Genomic DNA, 15,469 nt, shown 5'->3' on the forward strand with positions numbered 1-15,469 from the left:
AGCTAGGTGCCCATTAGCTCCACTGTCTCTTTAGCATTGCGCCTCCAGTTTTACGCAATTTTTTTTTATCTGCTCTTGCGACCGAGGAGACAGGCCAATCGTTTCCCGTCAACTTAACTGTCATCACTTTCACTCGCACTATCCGCCATAGAACTGGCACCGCCTAGAAACGTTAACGGCGTGGGCGATTTGCACAAGGCGAGTGGCAAGCGCGGAGACGGTGGAGAGAACTGAGGGAAGAGGAAGAGTGAGCTCGCACGCACGCTGTAGATGTCAAGCTGGACGCACGCGAGCTGCACACCGTAGAAAAGAACGCTCTAATGAAAAACCGAAAGCACTGACACTCATTTATTCCGGTTTCAAATGCGAAAATGGCACGCAGAGTACCCCCGGGCGCTTCACAACGTGTGCAGACCTATAAATCGGCATCAAATCCGCAAGTGGCGAGCCTTTCAGGTAACCCGTGTACAAGTCTGGAGACCACGCACGTGAGGCTGGTTTCACGAATCATCCACGAGTCCTACAGGTCGCCATCGGATGTGCACACACACGCCTGCTTCTGCGACTTGATGAAGGGGTCGCAGCCCAGGTTCTTGGTCAAGCTCATGAACAGGTTGGCCGTCGAGACGCACGAGTCCTTGCCGGCCACCACCTTGGTGTCGCAGATGCGCTGCATGCACGCGTCGAAGGCCGCGTCGCATTGGCCCTTGTCCGCTAGGCACGTGTCGTAGCAAATGTCGTGCTCGTTGCAGCACGCCTCGAAGTCCGGGTGCGGCAGTGCCGACGCCGGCAGCCGGAAGGCCTCGGTGCCGCAGCCGTTCGAAGAGCTCTTGTACAGGGCGCGAGGCGAGGGCTTCAGGGACCGTGGGCAGCTGAACTTGCAGTCGAGGCCACCGGCGACATCGTCTTTGTGACCTCGAGCCATCGAGGAGGGCCCCAAGACGATCACCAGCAGCAGAAGAGCGGAGACCAGCGCGGCGTGGAAAGAAGACATGACAGTGTGGCTACCTTAGAGTTTTACGATCACGCTTCTTCTTCGCAGTTTGCGTCTGGAGCGCGCGCAATTGACGATGACGATGATGATGATGGCAACAATCTCTATTGCGACACGTTAATTGCCACTTGGTAACCGTCTTCCTTGTTTCGTGCGCAGCGTTTCGCGTTCGTCAGGCACAGTCAGATCGTCAACCTTTCTCTTTTCTTCTTTTCTTAGCCTACTAATATACAGCTGCTTCGCAATGCTCGTTAAATTACGCCACGTGCGTTCACAATACGTTTATTGCGGGAACGTATTGTGACTGACAAGACGCAAGAACGTAGGTGCGCTCATATTTATAGAGCCCGTGTAAACCAAGGTTACTAGAGCAACGTGTTCTAGTAAAGCTGATTTCATCAGCAATCCACCTACAGCAGCATCTCAAGCAACATTAAGAGTGGGAGCCTCACTTTAGGACTTTTTTTTTTCGTCTATTAAATCTGTCAGAGGCAACACTTTCTCATCTACAAGTGTTTTTACACAGAGAGAAGAATAAACATTTTTCTATATACTAAATGCGCTACACTCTTTCCTTCGTTAGCTTTCATGTAGAAAGCTAGCGAACGTGTAAATTGTAAACAGTGATCAAATCCCGGCCATAGCGGCCGTATTTCGATGCGGGCGAAATGCAAAAAGGCCCGTGTACCGTGCATTGGTGCATGGTAAAAACTTCAGGTAGTCGAAATAATCTCGAATTCCTCACTACCGCGTGCCTCATAACCATATCATAGTTTTGAATTTATTACTCCCATGTTTATTGCTCCAATTCTCCCAAGAATTTATTACTCCAATGTTTCATAAATGCGCAGGCCTGCTCCGTTTCGCCGCGTCTTTTGATCATTATAATATTTGTTGTCTTTAGTTGAATTGAATTCCGCGGTCTTATGTGCCAAAGTTGTCGGTGGTTGCCCTTGCTTCCAAGGTTGTTCCTTTTGTTGTGTCTTTCATTTCCCAGCTTTTATTGAATAAAGGCGCTGTATACCCGCCGTGGTGGGACAGTATATGGCGTTGCGCTGCTGAGCCCAAGGTCGCGGGTTTAATCCCGACAGTGGAACCCGCATTTACATGCGGGCGCAATAAAAAAAAAAACGTCTGTGTACCATGCATTGTGTGCACGTTAAAGAGTCCCTTTTATAAAGATTATTTCGCAGTCCCCCACTACGGTGTGCCTCATAATCACATGGTTTTGTCACGCAAAACCCCAGAATATAATCAAAAGCGTTTTATTTCATCATGTTGGGATATCGACACATAGATTAAAGAAAACCACAAGTCGACAATAATGAAGGCGGTAAATCTGCTCAGCAAAAGGAGCAATAATGTCTCCGAAGAATGACACTCTCTCTATCTTCGCAATTTTCTTTGTCTTCTTTTTTTTTTTTTTTTTGTGGGAGGGGCTCAGGCTTTTTTCCTTGCTTCCTCCATATGCATATGTGAAACGTAATCAGCAATAAACAATAATACCAATGGATGTAATTTCAATACTCGGGGTTTAGAATTCCTTAGTGCCATGATGTGAGAAATTTGGCACAGCAGAGATTTGGGCGAGTTGGTTTAGTTTCATGGTTGGTTGGAACTTGTCTTGCTTCCAAATATTAGCGCATACCCACTACTGGGGAGGGGGGGGGGGGGGTGTTTGCCAAGAAGCATGCGGTTTCAATTAAGTTTATTAGAATTAAAACAAATGCTAAACATTAAGAGCAGAACGTGGGTTAAAGAAGTATAGCTAAGAAATTATAAAAATAATATTAAGAATTTTGAAATAAAATAATTTACTATAAGAAAACTAGATGAACAATTGATCATTTTAGAAATTCACGGTAGTCTTCTTGTGCCTGTACTAAAATTGTAAACTGCGAGAAAAGCATCCCTGCGGCTGGATCCCAGTGAAGTCGCTCTGAAAGAAAGAATGATTGGCGAGGTTAGCGATAGTGCAAGTTGAAATTTCTAATAGTTTTCTTTGTCTTAGAAATTGGTAGCACGAGATAAAAAGATGCTCAATGGATCCAGGTACATTGCAAAAAGAATATAGAGGAGCACGACGAGACCAGACCTATACAAGTAAAAATTTAGAGGCAGTATACGGCATCTCAATTTTTAAAGGAAACTTCAAATTGTCTCGAAGAACACGAATTGTTATTCCATGGGAAACAAAGATGATGGAATTCAGATGATGATGTTAGAATAAAATTTGAGAAATTTTGCGATAAAGATAAGGATGCGGATACGAAGAACTTTATTAAAAGCATTCTGAGAAGCGCCGCCCCAATGGGTGACACCGCGGGCCGCTCCCACGTATGGACGCTTAGGCCCAACCTAACCGCCGCATCGCACGCAGGCTCTCTGGACAGCCCAAGGTATTCCGAGCTCTTAATGGCCGAGTTCCACTTCTATTCAGTGATGTCCTTATCCTCTCGTAACGAGGGACACCGCCACAGGATGTGATCTAAATTCCATGTCCCCCCGCAGCTAGGACACTGTGAGCTAAAAACATCCGAGAATAAACAGTGCATGAAGGCCAGTCTAGGATAGGAGCTAGTCTGAAGCATCCGAAGGCTTAAAGCCGGAGGTCTTGTGAGCTTTTTATGTGGTGGAGGAAAGATTCTTCTCTCCGGACAGAAATCTTCAGTGAATTCATTAAAGGTGGAAGAGTGTCCCGGAACTCTTGGACACTGGACTGTGACAAGGCTCCTCCTCCCGCGTAGAGAGTTAGTACGCGCACCTGGGAGTGGGCAATGTCATTGAGGTTGGCGAGCGAGCCCATATTTAGCCCAAGTGTGCCGGAAACCAAATGATCGTATGTGGAGTGATTGCCTCTTTCGCGGAGCCCGAGGTGAACGCCGTGACTGTCGATCTAGAATCTGTGTAGATTTGCATTCTGTTGGCGTCCAAAAGAGCCAAAGCAACAGCAACCTGCTCCGCTTTAGAAGTGGTCCGAGCCACCCAGGCTGCCGACACAGCATGGCGTCTGTGATCTGTTGCCACTATGGAAAAGTGTGACGAGCGGCCATATTGAGCCGCATCCACAAAGCATACCAATTGGGGTTCGTCCTTGATCTTCTTCAGGATCGCAATCGCCCTGGCCCTACGCATTCCCCCATTGTGCTGCGGGTGTACATTCCGAAGGATTGGCGCAACGTTATGTTTTCTCTTTGCTCGTCAGTGGTTCGATGCCTTCTCTCTTCAACAAGTACTGGGTTAATTCCCAGGATGGCCAGAATTCTCCCCTCCAAGGGGCAGGGCAGCCGAGCCAGTTGGGCCGATTCCTGCGCCTCGATGATCTCCTCCAATGAATTGTTTACTCCCAGTTGATAGAGGCGTTCTGTACTGGCGGACATGGGAATGCCAACCCTTTTGATGCTTTTCCGAATCAGGATGTTCAACTTCTTTTTCTCAGAAGTGTGTCAATTGTGCATAGCTGTTACATAAATGATGTGACTCATAAGAAAGGCGTGGAAAAGCCTGAGCAGATTGTCTTCCTTCAAGCCTCCCCTTCTGTTAGAGACTCTGTTGATGAGCTTAATTACATTTTCCGTTTTCGTGGTGATTCAAGTCAACGTGAGGTTGTTGCATCCAATTTATTCAATAACCATGCCTTGTACACGGATAGAGTCGACTCTGGGAATGAGGCTTCCTTCACGTGTAACTAGCTTGAGCCGGAGCTTGGCTTCTTCCCCTTAGTATAGGCTGTGCAGGTTGACTCATGTCAAACACGTGCTCCTCAGGCTCGTCCAGTCTGTTACTGATTTGAAACTTTCCATGAGACCATCAAGCGTGGCTTTGGTTGCCCCAATCGTAATGCTAAGTGATTTAATGGCGCCTTTGATTTCTGACTTGGTTTTCATGGCAGAACTGCTAGGCTCTGGTGCCGCTATGGCTCTCTTTTTAGCCGGGCGTTCGTTGGGTGATTCGTCAACTGGGACTTCCATGGGAGTTTCGCCCGCGACAGACTGCGGTGACGTGGGAGATTGTGCTAAATTACGTTTAGTCGCGTTCCTTAGATCTGCCATCTCGGATTTGAGTCGTTCCATTACTCTTTTCAGCATTGCATTCTCTTTCTCAAGCTGCGCTACGCTAGCATTACTATGCTCTGGCGGCGAACCCCTGTTACCTTTTTGGGCTTTCCCTTGACTCGGTACGCCCATGTGGGACCAGCTTCTTGCTTAGCCGGCTTGTGGATGCTGAGGGTCGGCCTGCGGGACCGGGTACTGGAGCGACCTGTGATCCTGGATGTGTTCCTGGAACGGGATCGCCCTCTCGAGTGTGAGCGTGACCTGGGACCGCTCCCTTGAACGAGCCCTGGAGGAAGCTCTGTCCGGGCTTGGGCTGGTATCATCTGCCACTACCCGATAGCGGCTGTCTCTGCGCTCCCGACTCTTGGACCTGGATTTCCTGCTGATGGCCGACTTGAGAGGGGGAGTCTCCGCGTACATCGGCAACGGGGACTTCTTGATTGCGTCTAGCTGTTTTTCTTTGCCTGACGACGTATGGGACTTGAAATCCCTGCTTGCAATCCTTATCCGCGGTGAGATGACGACCCCCGCAGAGGGCACACTTCGGGGAACAGCTGTGCTGATCATCCGGGTTACTGGCACCACAACCTCGGCCTATCCCGTCTTCCGGGGATGGCCAAACATCAGCTCTCTGGCCTAATCCTCCACACGCGAAGCAAAGTCGGTCTGCCTGCGGTATAGGGAACACTTCACCAGGCTGGGACCGCACTTCACATAGTCTGGCATCTTGAGTCCGTCAAAGAGGACTATGACCCTGCTTGTGCTTTTAATTCTTCTCACCTCTATAGCAATTGCATTCTTCGACTGGATAATAAGCTTTGTGAGCTCGTCTTGGGCGATGGCAGGATCGATATTCCTTCTTCTTCTTTTTTTCTATGGTTTTACATGCCAAAACCAGTTCTGATTATGAGGCACGCCGTAGTGGAGGGCTCCGTATTAATTTTCACCACCTGGGGTTCTTGAACGTGCACTACAACGCAAGCACACGGGCGTTTTTGCATTTCGCCTCCATCGAAATGCGGCCACCGCGGCCGGGATTCAATCCCGCGATCTTGTGCTCAGCAGCGCAACGCCTTAGCTGACTCAGCCACCGCGGCGGGTATCGATATTCCGGATCACCGCCTTGCACGTATTGCTCGAAGCAGCTACATGGGCACTGACTTTATAGCTTGCTCTGTCGATGACGATAGATTCCACCCTGACGTAAGCCCTGGAATTTCTCTCCGAAGGCGTACTTGTCACCATGATGTTTTGGACCGTATTCGGGCAAATGACATCCTCTTCTACATCCCCGGACGTTAGCCCTGACGCCGCAATGAGGGCCTGGGCTATCTTGAAATGACCCGTCTGCCTGATATCCAGGCCACCCCGAGGTCGAACAATGACTCTAATATGCTCCCTCGGAAGCCGAGGGAGCCTTGACGCTGCCGTGAGCCGCCTCTTGACGTTGGTTAAAGCCGCACCCTTGTTTATGCCACGTAGCACATTGGGGGGCTAATTACCCTGTCCGGACTGGCTCGCTGGTGCTGATTTCCGCTTTGAAAGCGCAGTAGTCCATCCTGTGCTTTCGCTAATCTCTTCGGGAACGATATCGTCCCCTTCAATGGTGATTTGCATCGCCGTAGCCATCTACGCGTAACCAGTTGAAAAGCGCCGTACAGGCACTCTTGTCGAGCCACCTACGAGTGGTTAGGCTTAACTGGCCTAACCATGACGGCGTGGACGGACAGAAAAGGCCTTGCAAATTCGGGAAACGTCCGCCCACCGTTGCAAATTTGGTGTCGATGGATTCCGCTTGATGCTAGGCGTCGAATGTGCCGCTTCTCTCCGGAATTAGAGGTGATTTCCGGAGTGAAAAATTTGAAAAAGCGGAGGCCGATGTTGCCACGTATGTACTCGACGGCGCACCCTGGCGGTTGACCTTGCGATAAAGAGAATTTTCTGTACCTAGCCGCGGTTACATAAGCTGATGTCGGCAAAACAGATATGGCAGAGCCATGAGGGATGCTCATGCGAGCTTTGCAGCCATTTCATTCAAGTACAATCCACAATGTCACGTTACCTAAAGCAAGTATACTTGCCTTAAGTATGGAGGAACCATTGAACAAGACGTTCGCAGAATTTTTGTATTTGAAGATGCAGTAAGTTCTGTGCAATTTCTGAACGTGGCATGCAAAGCGCACAAATCCATAGTTTTGTATGTACGGAAGCAACCAACGGCGCACAAAACAAGGTTTCTACAATTTAGGTTAGCGCTCTCATCCACGTTGGCTATCTGCAAAGCATTTTATTGCCAGCAGACATCATCTCGCCTGATAGATGTAATTGATGTAATAAGATGTAACAAGTTTATATATATATATATATATATATATATATATATATATATATATATATATATATATATATATATATATATATTTCACTTACATTTTTTTTTCTCAAATTTTTTCTCCATCAATGCTCTAAACGTCTATTGCTTATATCGACTGCTGACCATTGATGCTTCCGTCCACTTTAAACCCAAGCGCTTCTGGAAGGTGTACGTTACCTACTGTTCGCACTGGGTGAATCTCTTCGCATTCCATTAGGATGTGCTGAATGGTCTCCGGATCTTTGCTGCAACATACACATGCGTCATCTAGTTCCGAATACTTTCTCCGGTATGTTTTGGTCCTTATGCAACCGGCTCGAGCCTGAAATAGCAAGGCGCTGCCCTTTGTGCTATCGTACAGATTTTCGCTTCTAATTTGTTTCTTCTCATTCTTGTAAATCTCCGTGGTCCTTTTTGTTTTGATTCTTTGCATCCAATTCATGGTCTCTATTGCTCTCACTTTCTTTCTGATGACTCCTGGTTGTCTATTTACGGTTTCAGTTGCCCTGTACTTGGTTGCCAACTTTCTTGACCTTTTCCTCCATTCTGTGTACACGCTTTTCGTGTACAGCTACTTGTGCACTTTAGCCACCCATTTATTTTTCATCCATGTTCCTGAGCCTTTATTCAAAACTAATTTTGCTCTGCGCTTCTCCGACTTCAAAAGAGGTCCAACCCATGTCACCCTGCACTGCCTCATTTGTGGTTTTACCGTGCGCTCCCAAATCCAGCCGGCCTACTGATCTTTGGTTAACTTCCAACCCCGACGAGATATCCGATTTTACGCGAAGAATGGCATTTGCGATAGTCAGAGCTGGCACCATTACTCCTTTCCAGATTCCACGCACCACCTCATACTTATTGTGGCCCCACAGTACTCTATGTTTCATTATCTTGAACTCGATATTAGCAGGGGTCCGCCTCGTGGACGCCTTGCGCACCCGGCTCGCTATCCTTACGATGCACTGTCGGCGTATGCGTGCGCATATGCGCACAATAAGTAGCAAGCCTGTGTGCATCCCGGTGTTGTTACTGTTGTATATCGGCTGGCTGCGCGGCAGCTCCTCATATGCGAGTAAAACGGGCTATGTTTCTGCTGTGTCTGATCGGCCCAGCTTCACGCTGCACACGGTAGACGGCATGGCTGTCCCCACAGTCTTTACGTCTACTATAGGGCGGTACGATTTTAGGTTTGCTTTCAGTCTGCTTAAAATATTCCCCATGTCGGCCCAGTCTCCAATCTTTACTGTGGGACGAGCCCCAGTGACACTGAAGGTCACCCCCGCTAAGCACTAAGAGTTGACAACTGGAAAGTTGGAAAGCGACAGTATAGGCCTTCTCGGATTGGGCGAATACTGAAAATGTTGGATGAGAATCAAACATTTCTGCTTTTAAATAGAATCATGTAACTTGAAAATTTTTTTCGCGGTTTCTACGCGTACTTCGGACATGTCCGGATGTGCGAGTTGATATGATCAAACCTGTAAATAAAACTCCACCAGCCGTTTTGAGAGTTCCGTGTAAGATAACCTGGAGACGTAGTGACATTAACACATTCCTTTCCGATTTTCAAAGTTTCATTTAAAACAGCATTTCATATAGCTTTATGTGCCCGAAGAAAAACAATTTTGTTTTGTAATTTTCCCCCATATTCTTATTTCTGCTTTACGCAGAAAAAAAAATATTTCGCACATAATTCAAAAATCATTGTTTCTGAACGCCCCCTAGAATTCTTGCAAAACAATCTCGCGAAAAAATAAAAATAAATGCAGCATGCACAACAACGTAAATAAGTCACGGCTCAATACAACATAGAGAGGGGGGAAATTTATTTAAAGCGCCACAGACATTTATAATGACTTGAGAAAATCCCATGTGAACAGAAATCGAGGGAGAGTATAAGCACGAGTACATGTCATGTTTAGGCTGCGACGTTTATTTGGATAAAATGTATTTTTTAATTACAGATGAAAGTTGGGCTAGTTGGCGCATATTCCAGAATTGAGACTTTAGCGCCAAAAAGTGGTGGCTTTAGAACGACAAACACAGTCATTTTTATGTACTCTTGAGAAAGGCTCTGTTATTTGTTTCGTCACGTGTGGACCGCAAGCGGCCTTGCAGTCTTCTTTCGCGCTGACAGGCTTTAATGATGACACACTTGTCCCGTATATTTGGCAAAAAAAAAAAAAAAAAAAAAAAAACTTAAACACTCAGAACTTTCGAACGCTAAGTACTCCAATGGATTATGAATCGAACAGTGAAGACTGCGCGGTTCGTCATTCGAGGTTTCGAATATTCTCACACACCCTACATCTAAACTTAGCGCTTGCATCGGGAGGCCGAACTTCGACGTCCGTCACTGAGCTTAATGGCAACCTCGTTTCGCGCAGCTTTCGCAGAACACGTGTCCTCTGGTAGTGTTCCGGCATCTAACGCAATAACGTTGGAACAAAGACGCGAACGCCTGCGGCTGTAATTCACACCAACGATCTAAGTGTGGCGCAAAGTCCCAAGTGGCGGCGGTCGCCGATAGTGCGCCCGGAACGCGCGTTATTGAATTAACGGAGCCGCAGGATCCTCCGGATGCCGCTTGACCACAACACGCCGGCGAGCCCCGTGTCGTACTTCCGCGTGTATAATCCGCCTTTAGTGTACATTTACTGAACTCTAGAAATCTACCCGTAGCAATCAGTAGTGCTGAGTCTAGAGCATAATTTAGAACGCCGCAAGGGGCCTCTCATTCCTCGCAACGCTCGCCACTGAACGCAAGCTTAAAGAAACGTTGTTTTTATTTTTAGGTGTAATTATGTCGACAATCATTGTACCAAATAGCATACGGCGCGCGGCGACGATTTTAACGTCCTTGGACTTTATACGGAACCTCACAGCGACGGCGACGACGACGGCGACGACGACACCGACGGCAGAAATCCGCTTGGAGTGTCCATAATTGCTATCGCAATAAAAGCAGAAAAAGAAGTGACTGTTTTCAAGCGAAGGCGTGTCATCCTTTGTGACATTGTTTCTCATTTTGCATAGCAGCTTTTATTATTATCGACTCATGGCTTCTTAGATTTGTGGATTGATATCCCAACATGGTGGAATACAGTGCTTTAGATTAGATTCTGGGTATTTACGGCCAAAACCACAATTTCATTTTGAGGCACCCCGTAGTGAATTAATTTTGACCCTCGGTGTTTCTTTAACGTGCAGCCAATACACGGTAAACAGGCGTTTTATTGCGATAGCAATTATATGGACACTTGAACCGGATTTCTGCCGTCGTCGTCGCCGTCGCCGTCGCCGTGAGGTTCCCTATAGATAAAATCTTCGCCGCGCGCCGTATGCCCGAGAGGAAGCGTGCGGAGACGCGCGCTATCACGGAGAGCGAACGCACTCAATCTCCCACGCGCAAGCAAGGAAGCAGGAAGTCAGCGCCGGAGGGAGTAAGGGGGGGGGGGGGGGGCGCACTTCTCTGCCAACAACCGCGCTCGTCGCTCGCTCGCACCGTCTCTTGTCTCCACACGGCTCTGACCTTTAAGTGCATTCGCCGCTCAGTTTCCGTTGAAGCGATAGACCGCACGTACCTTCGCCCGCTGCGGCGTATGCTTGCTGCCAGCGTTTTGACAGTCGTTGTCTGCTGTCATTCAGTGTGATCTCTTCGTGTTTGTGCGCGCTCACACCACGCTTGTTCATTCAGTTCGTAATAGTCGGGCCACATTTTCCAACGCACGCTACACACGCAATGCTGCCCGGATCGGCAGTGCAGCGCTACAGGTGCGTCCCTTCGCACGCGCTGCCCACGGGAAGCGGTTCTCATCAACACCACCGTTTCACACGCGCCTTCTCGTGGTCATCGAGTCTCTCTTCATGTCGGTCTACTTACGCCGCAGCACACCTGCTTACTTAATCAGCTCATGTTTACTACAATTCATATTGCTACCAAAGCCGCTCACCTTACTTCGTATGACATTGCTGTGTTGCTATCGCATTCATTGCTTCGCCCTTAGGGCGAAACTGACATTTTTTTTTTGCATTCCGCCTCCATCTAAATGCAGCCGCCGTGGCCGGGAACCAACCTGCGACCTTGAGTTCAACAGCGCAACGCCATAGCCACTAGGCTACCGCGGCTGGTATATACGCAACGCTTTGCTTCCTTAAAAAGTGAGAAATTCAATACACAACACAAGGAAGAAAATCGGAAACAGCGGCAACTAAATAAAACAAATCATGTAATAATAAAAACATGCGGTGCCTTCGTAAACATTCTAAGCATTTATAGGCATCCTACACATTCCCTAGATTTGGTAAAGCTAACGAAGAGTTTCTAGCGTATTTGAAATATGCGAATAGTGTCTATATCTGTCTGTGTAAAAGCACTTGTAGATGAGAAAATATTGCCTCTGAAAGATACGTTAAACAAACACCGGCTCCTCAAATGGGCGGGGCCAAAACATTTACTGATAAAATGAGCCTTCAACTTTAAATGTTACTTCAGACGCTGCTGTAAGTGATAGCTTGAATGTAGGCAACTTAACTAGAAACAAGTTGTTCTAGTAACATTAATTGAAACTCGCTTTGTCGGACATGTTCGCACACCTACGTTTTCGTGTCTTGCCAGTCACAACAGTTTCGCGCAATGAGCACATTGTGAACAGACGTGGCGTAATTTAACGATCAGTGTGAAGCGGTTAAAAGTCGGTTAAAAGAATTTTAAAAAACGTTGACGATCTGACTGTGCTTGACGAACGCGAAACGCTACGCACGAAAAAGGGAAGACGCTTACCAAGTAGCAATTAACGTGCCGTAATACAGATCTTTGCCATCATCATCATCATCCTCATCGTCGTCGTCGTCATCATAACTGCGCGCGCTCCAGAGGCAAACTGCGAAGAATAAGCGTCATCGTAAAACTATAAGGTAGTCACGCTGGCATGTCTTCTTTCCACGCCGCGCTGGTCTCCGGCCTCCTGCTGCTGTGTATTGTCTTGGAGCCTTCCTTGATGGCTCAAGGTCGCGAAGACGATGTCGCCGGTGGCCTCGGCTGCAAGTTCAGCTGCCCGCGGTCCCTGAAGCCCTCGCCTCGCGCCCTGTACAAGAGCTCATCGAACGGCTGCGGCACCGAGGCCTTCCGGCTGCCGGCGTCGGCACTGCCGCACCCGGACTTCGAGGCGTGCTGCAACGAGCACGACATTTGCTACGACACGTGCCTAGCGGACAAGGGCCAATGCGACGCGGCCTTCGACGCGTGCATGCAGCGCATCTGCGACACCAAGGTGGTGGCCGGCAAGGACTCGTGCGTCTCGACGGCCAACCTGTTCATGAGCTTGACCAAGAACCTGGGCTGCGACCCCTTCATCAAGTCGCAGAAGCAGGCGTGTGTGTGCACATCCGATGACGAACTTTAAAACACCATCATGAGCTGTGAAACCAGCCTTATATGTGTTGTGGTGTACTGACTTATATCCAGTACACGGGATATCTGAAAGGCTCGCCACATGCGGACTCGATGCCGGTTTATCTGCACACATTATGAAGCACCTCGGTATAATCTGCGTGCCGTTTTCACATTTTAAACCGAAATAAATGAGTGTGTCTGTTTTCGGTTTTTAATGCGTTAGCATTCTTAGGGTACTTCACTTACTTTCCCGGCCTATCTATCTATCTATCTATCTATCTATCTATCTATCTATCTATCTATCTATCTATCTATCTATCTATCTATTTTATATCTAACCGTTTTCCTGCCTACCTTGATCACTGGGCAGTCTGTGGTTGAATCGTTGGCGCATTAGGCTCCTGTGCTGAGGTAACAAGGTTCGCAACCAACCATCGCATCAACTTGGATCACTGAGTATTTGCCAAAGTGTACTGAGTGTGTGCGAACGAAGCTTTTCGACGCCGACATGGGTCACTGTTGATGCGGGACTGGATAGGCACCACTGTTCAAAGAAACTCTTTAACGCCAAGTTGGAGCACTGCGTATGTGCCACTTAGTCTGTGCTGGTCTTCAATGAACCTTTTCGATGCCAAATTGGGTCACTATGTATCTGGTGTCAATAGGCGTGGGCCGCTCTTCAATGAACAGCTTTATTGCTAATTTGGGTGACTAGGTATGTGCCACAAGGAATGTGCCGCTCTACAATGTCGAAAAATATTGTGACGTAGATAGAGAGTAGGTAAAATTATATTTAAAAAATATATGTAGTAATGTAGTAAAGTCACAGCCAAGATAGCAGAATAACAACAGCTTCTTCAATCGTCATCTTGGTCGTCCTGCTGAGCTCCTTCTTCAGAATGCGGGAATGGCCTGTAACATATGACCCCCAGCGGTCGGAGCGCCCTCTCGGCGCTTACACAAGGAATAGGCTGTAGGCGAAAACGTACGGCTTGAAACGGGACACATGCGCGATGTCGGTGGGGGGCACTGAAGATGATGAGCGACCATCCAACGGGGTGACCTCGGTGAGCTGGCGTAAAATCTTGTAGGGCCCAGAGTAGCGGGAAAGAAGTTTCGAAGACAGGCCGACGTGGCGGAATGGAGTCCAAAGAAGGACCGAGGAGCCTGGTTCGAAGTTAACGGTTCTGTGGTGGCTATCGTAACGAGCCTTTTGAGTCAGCTGCGATCGAGGCAGAGAGAGGTTCCCGTGCCATGTGACGAGCCGTTTGAGCACTAGTAGCAGCGTCGCGGACATATTCTGTACACGCGTGCGTAGCTGATGGAAGTAGTCTCTCGAAGGGCAAAGTGGGGTGGCGGCCAAACAAGAGATAAATGGGGGGAAAGCCGGCGATGTCGTGGCGGGACGAGTTATAGGCGAATGTGACATAAGGCAAACTTTTGTCCCAGACACGGCGATCTTCTGAAACGTACATGGATAACGTGATCAGCGTGCGGTTGAGATGTTCGGAAAGTCCGTTAGTCTGCGAGTGGTAGGCAGTGGTTAGCTAGTGACGTGTGGGACACGAACGAAGAATGTCAGCGACAACTTGTGAAACAAAAGAGCGACCACGATCTGTCAGCAGCGGCCGTGGAGCGTCGTAGTGGAGGATGACGTCATTAAGCAGGAAGTCTGGAACGTCAGTTGCGCAACTGGTCGGCAGGGCCCATGTGATGGTGCATCGTATGGCGTAATCAGTAGCTACGGCGATGCACTTGTTCCGCGAAAAGGAAGTCGGGAATGGTCCAACGAGATCGAGGCCGATGCGATGAAACGGACTAGGTGGAATGTCTATAGACTGAAGTGGGCCGGCAGGCTGCAAGGACGAACGCTTGCGGCGTTGGCAGGGCTCACAACCAGCAACGTACCGGCGCACAGAATGGTAAAGACCTGGCCTAAAGAACCGACCCCGCACGCGGTCGTATGTGCGGGATACTCCGAGGTGGCCGGCTGTTGGGGCATCGTTGAGCTGGGGGAGAAGAGTAGAACGGAGGGTCGTAGGAACTACGAGCCGCAGCTCGGGACTGTTGGAGTGAGTGCTGCGACGGTAAAGAATATTGTCACGGAGCACGAACAGGTGGAGGGACGGGTCGGAGTGATTATAGCATAGACGATCGATGATGGACCACAAGTTAGCATCACTGAGCTGTTAATCGCGTATATCACTCAAGTCGGAGATGGCGAGAACAGAGGTGTAGGAATCGTGGGCGGTGACGTCGGGAGGGTCTACGGGATGACGTGATATAGGCAGTCCGTGATGCTGACCGGAATCGAACCCACGTCACAAAAGTACCTCAAGGACAGCAACCCTACGCATTTGCAGGCTGTGTCACAAATGCACTGGTTAGGTGCCGCTTTTCCATGAACGCCTTTCCCAAGAACCCTTAAACGAGCTGCGCCATGAATGCACTGGGTATTTACTCTTCAATGAATGGCTTGCCAACTTGGGTGATTGAGTACGTGCCACTGAGTGTGCGGCAAGCGAGGGAACAATTCTCATAGTTCGCAGGCCTGCCAGGTTTCTCGTCTCGGATTCCACGCGCGGACTTCGCGGCAGTGCCACTAGATGGCGTAGCGTGTCCAGAAAGAAGTGCGAGAGAGGAGTCCG

At 48.6% G+C, this 15,469-nt stretch overlaps 2 protein-coding genes across 2 annotated transcripts; one reads left to right on the forward strand and one right to left on the reverse strand.

Moving 5' to 3' along the window:
• Nucleotides 1-346: 346 nt before the first annotated feature.
• Nucleotides 347-1,023, reverse strand: LOC119466612 (group XIIA secretory phospholipase A2-like). Its single transcript, XM_037727130.2, has one exon. It carries the CDS (start codon nt 992-994, stop codon nt 521-523), a length of 474 nt encoding a protein of 157 aa, XP_037583058.1. The 5' UTR covers nt 995-1,023; the 3' UTR covers nt 347-520.
• Nucleotides 1,024-12,357: 11,334 nt separating this feature from the next.
• Nucleotides 12,358-12,852, forward strand: LOC119466613 (group XIIA secretory phospholipase A2). Its single transcript, XM_037727131.2, has one exon. The coding sequence runs from the start codon at nt 12,358-12,360 to the stop codon at nt 12,829-12,831; it is 474 nt and encodes a 157-aa protein (XP_037583059.1). The 3' UTR covers nt 12,832-12,852.
• Nucleotides 12,853-15,469: the final 2,617 nt, after the last annotated feature.

This window comes from Dermacentor silvarum, chromosome 10, assembly GCF_013339745.2.
Source record: "Dermacentor silvarum isolate Dsil-2018 chromosome 10, BIME_Dsil_1.4, whole genome shotgun sequence".
In the NCBI taxonomy this organism is placed as follows: domain Eukaryota; kingdom Metazoa; phylum Arthropoda; class Arachnida; order Ixodida; family Ixodidae; genus Dermacentor; species Dermacentor silvarum.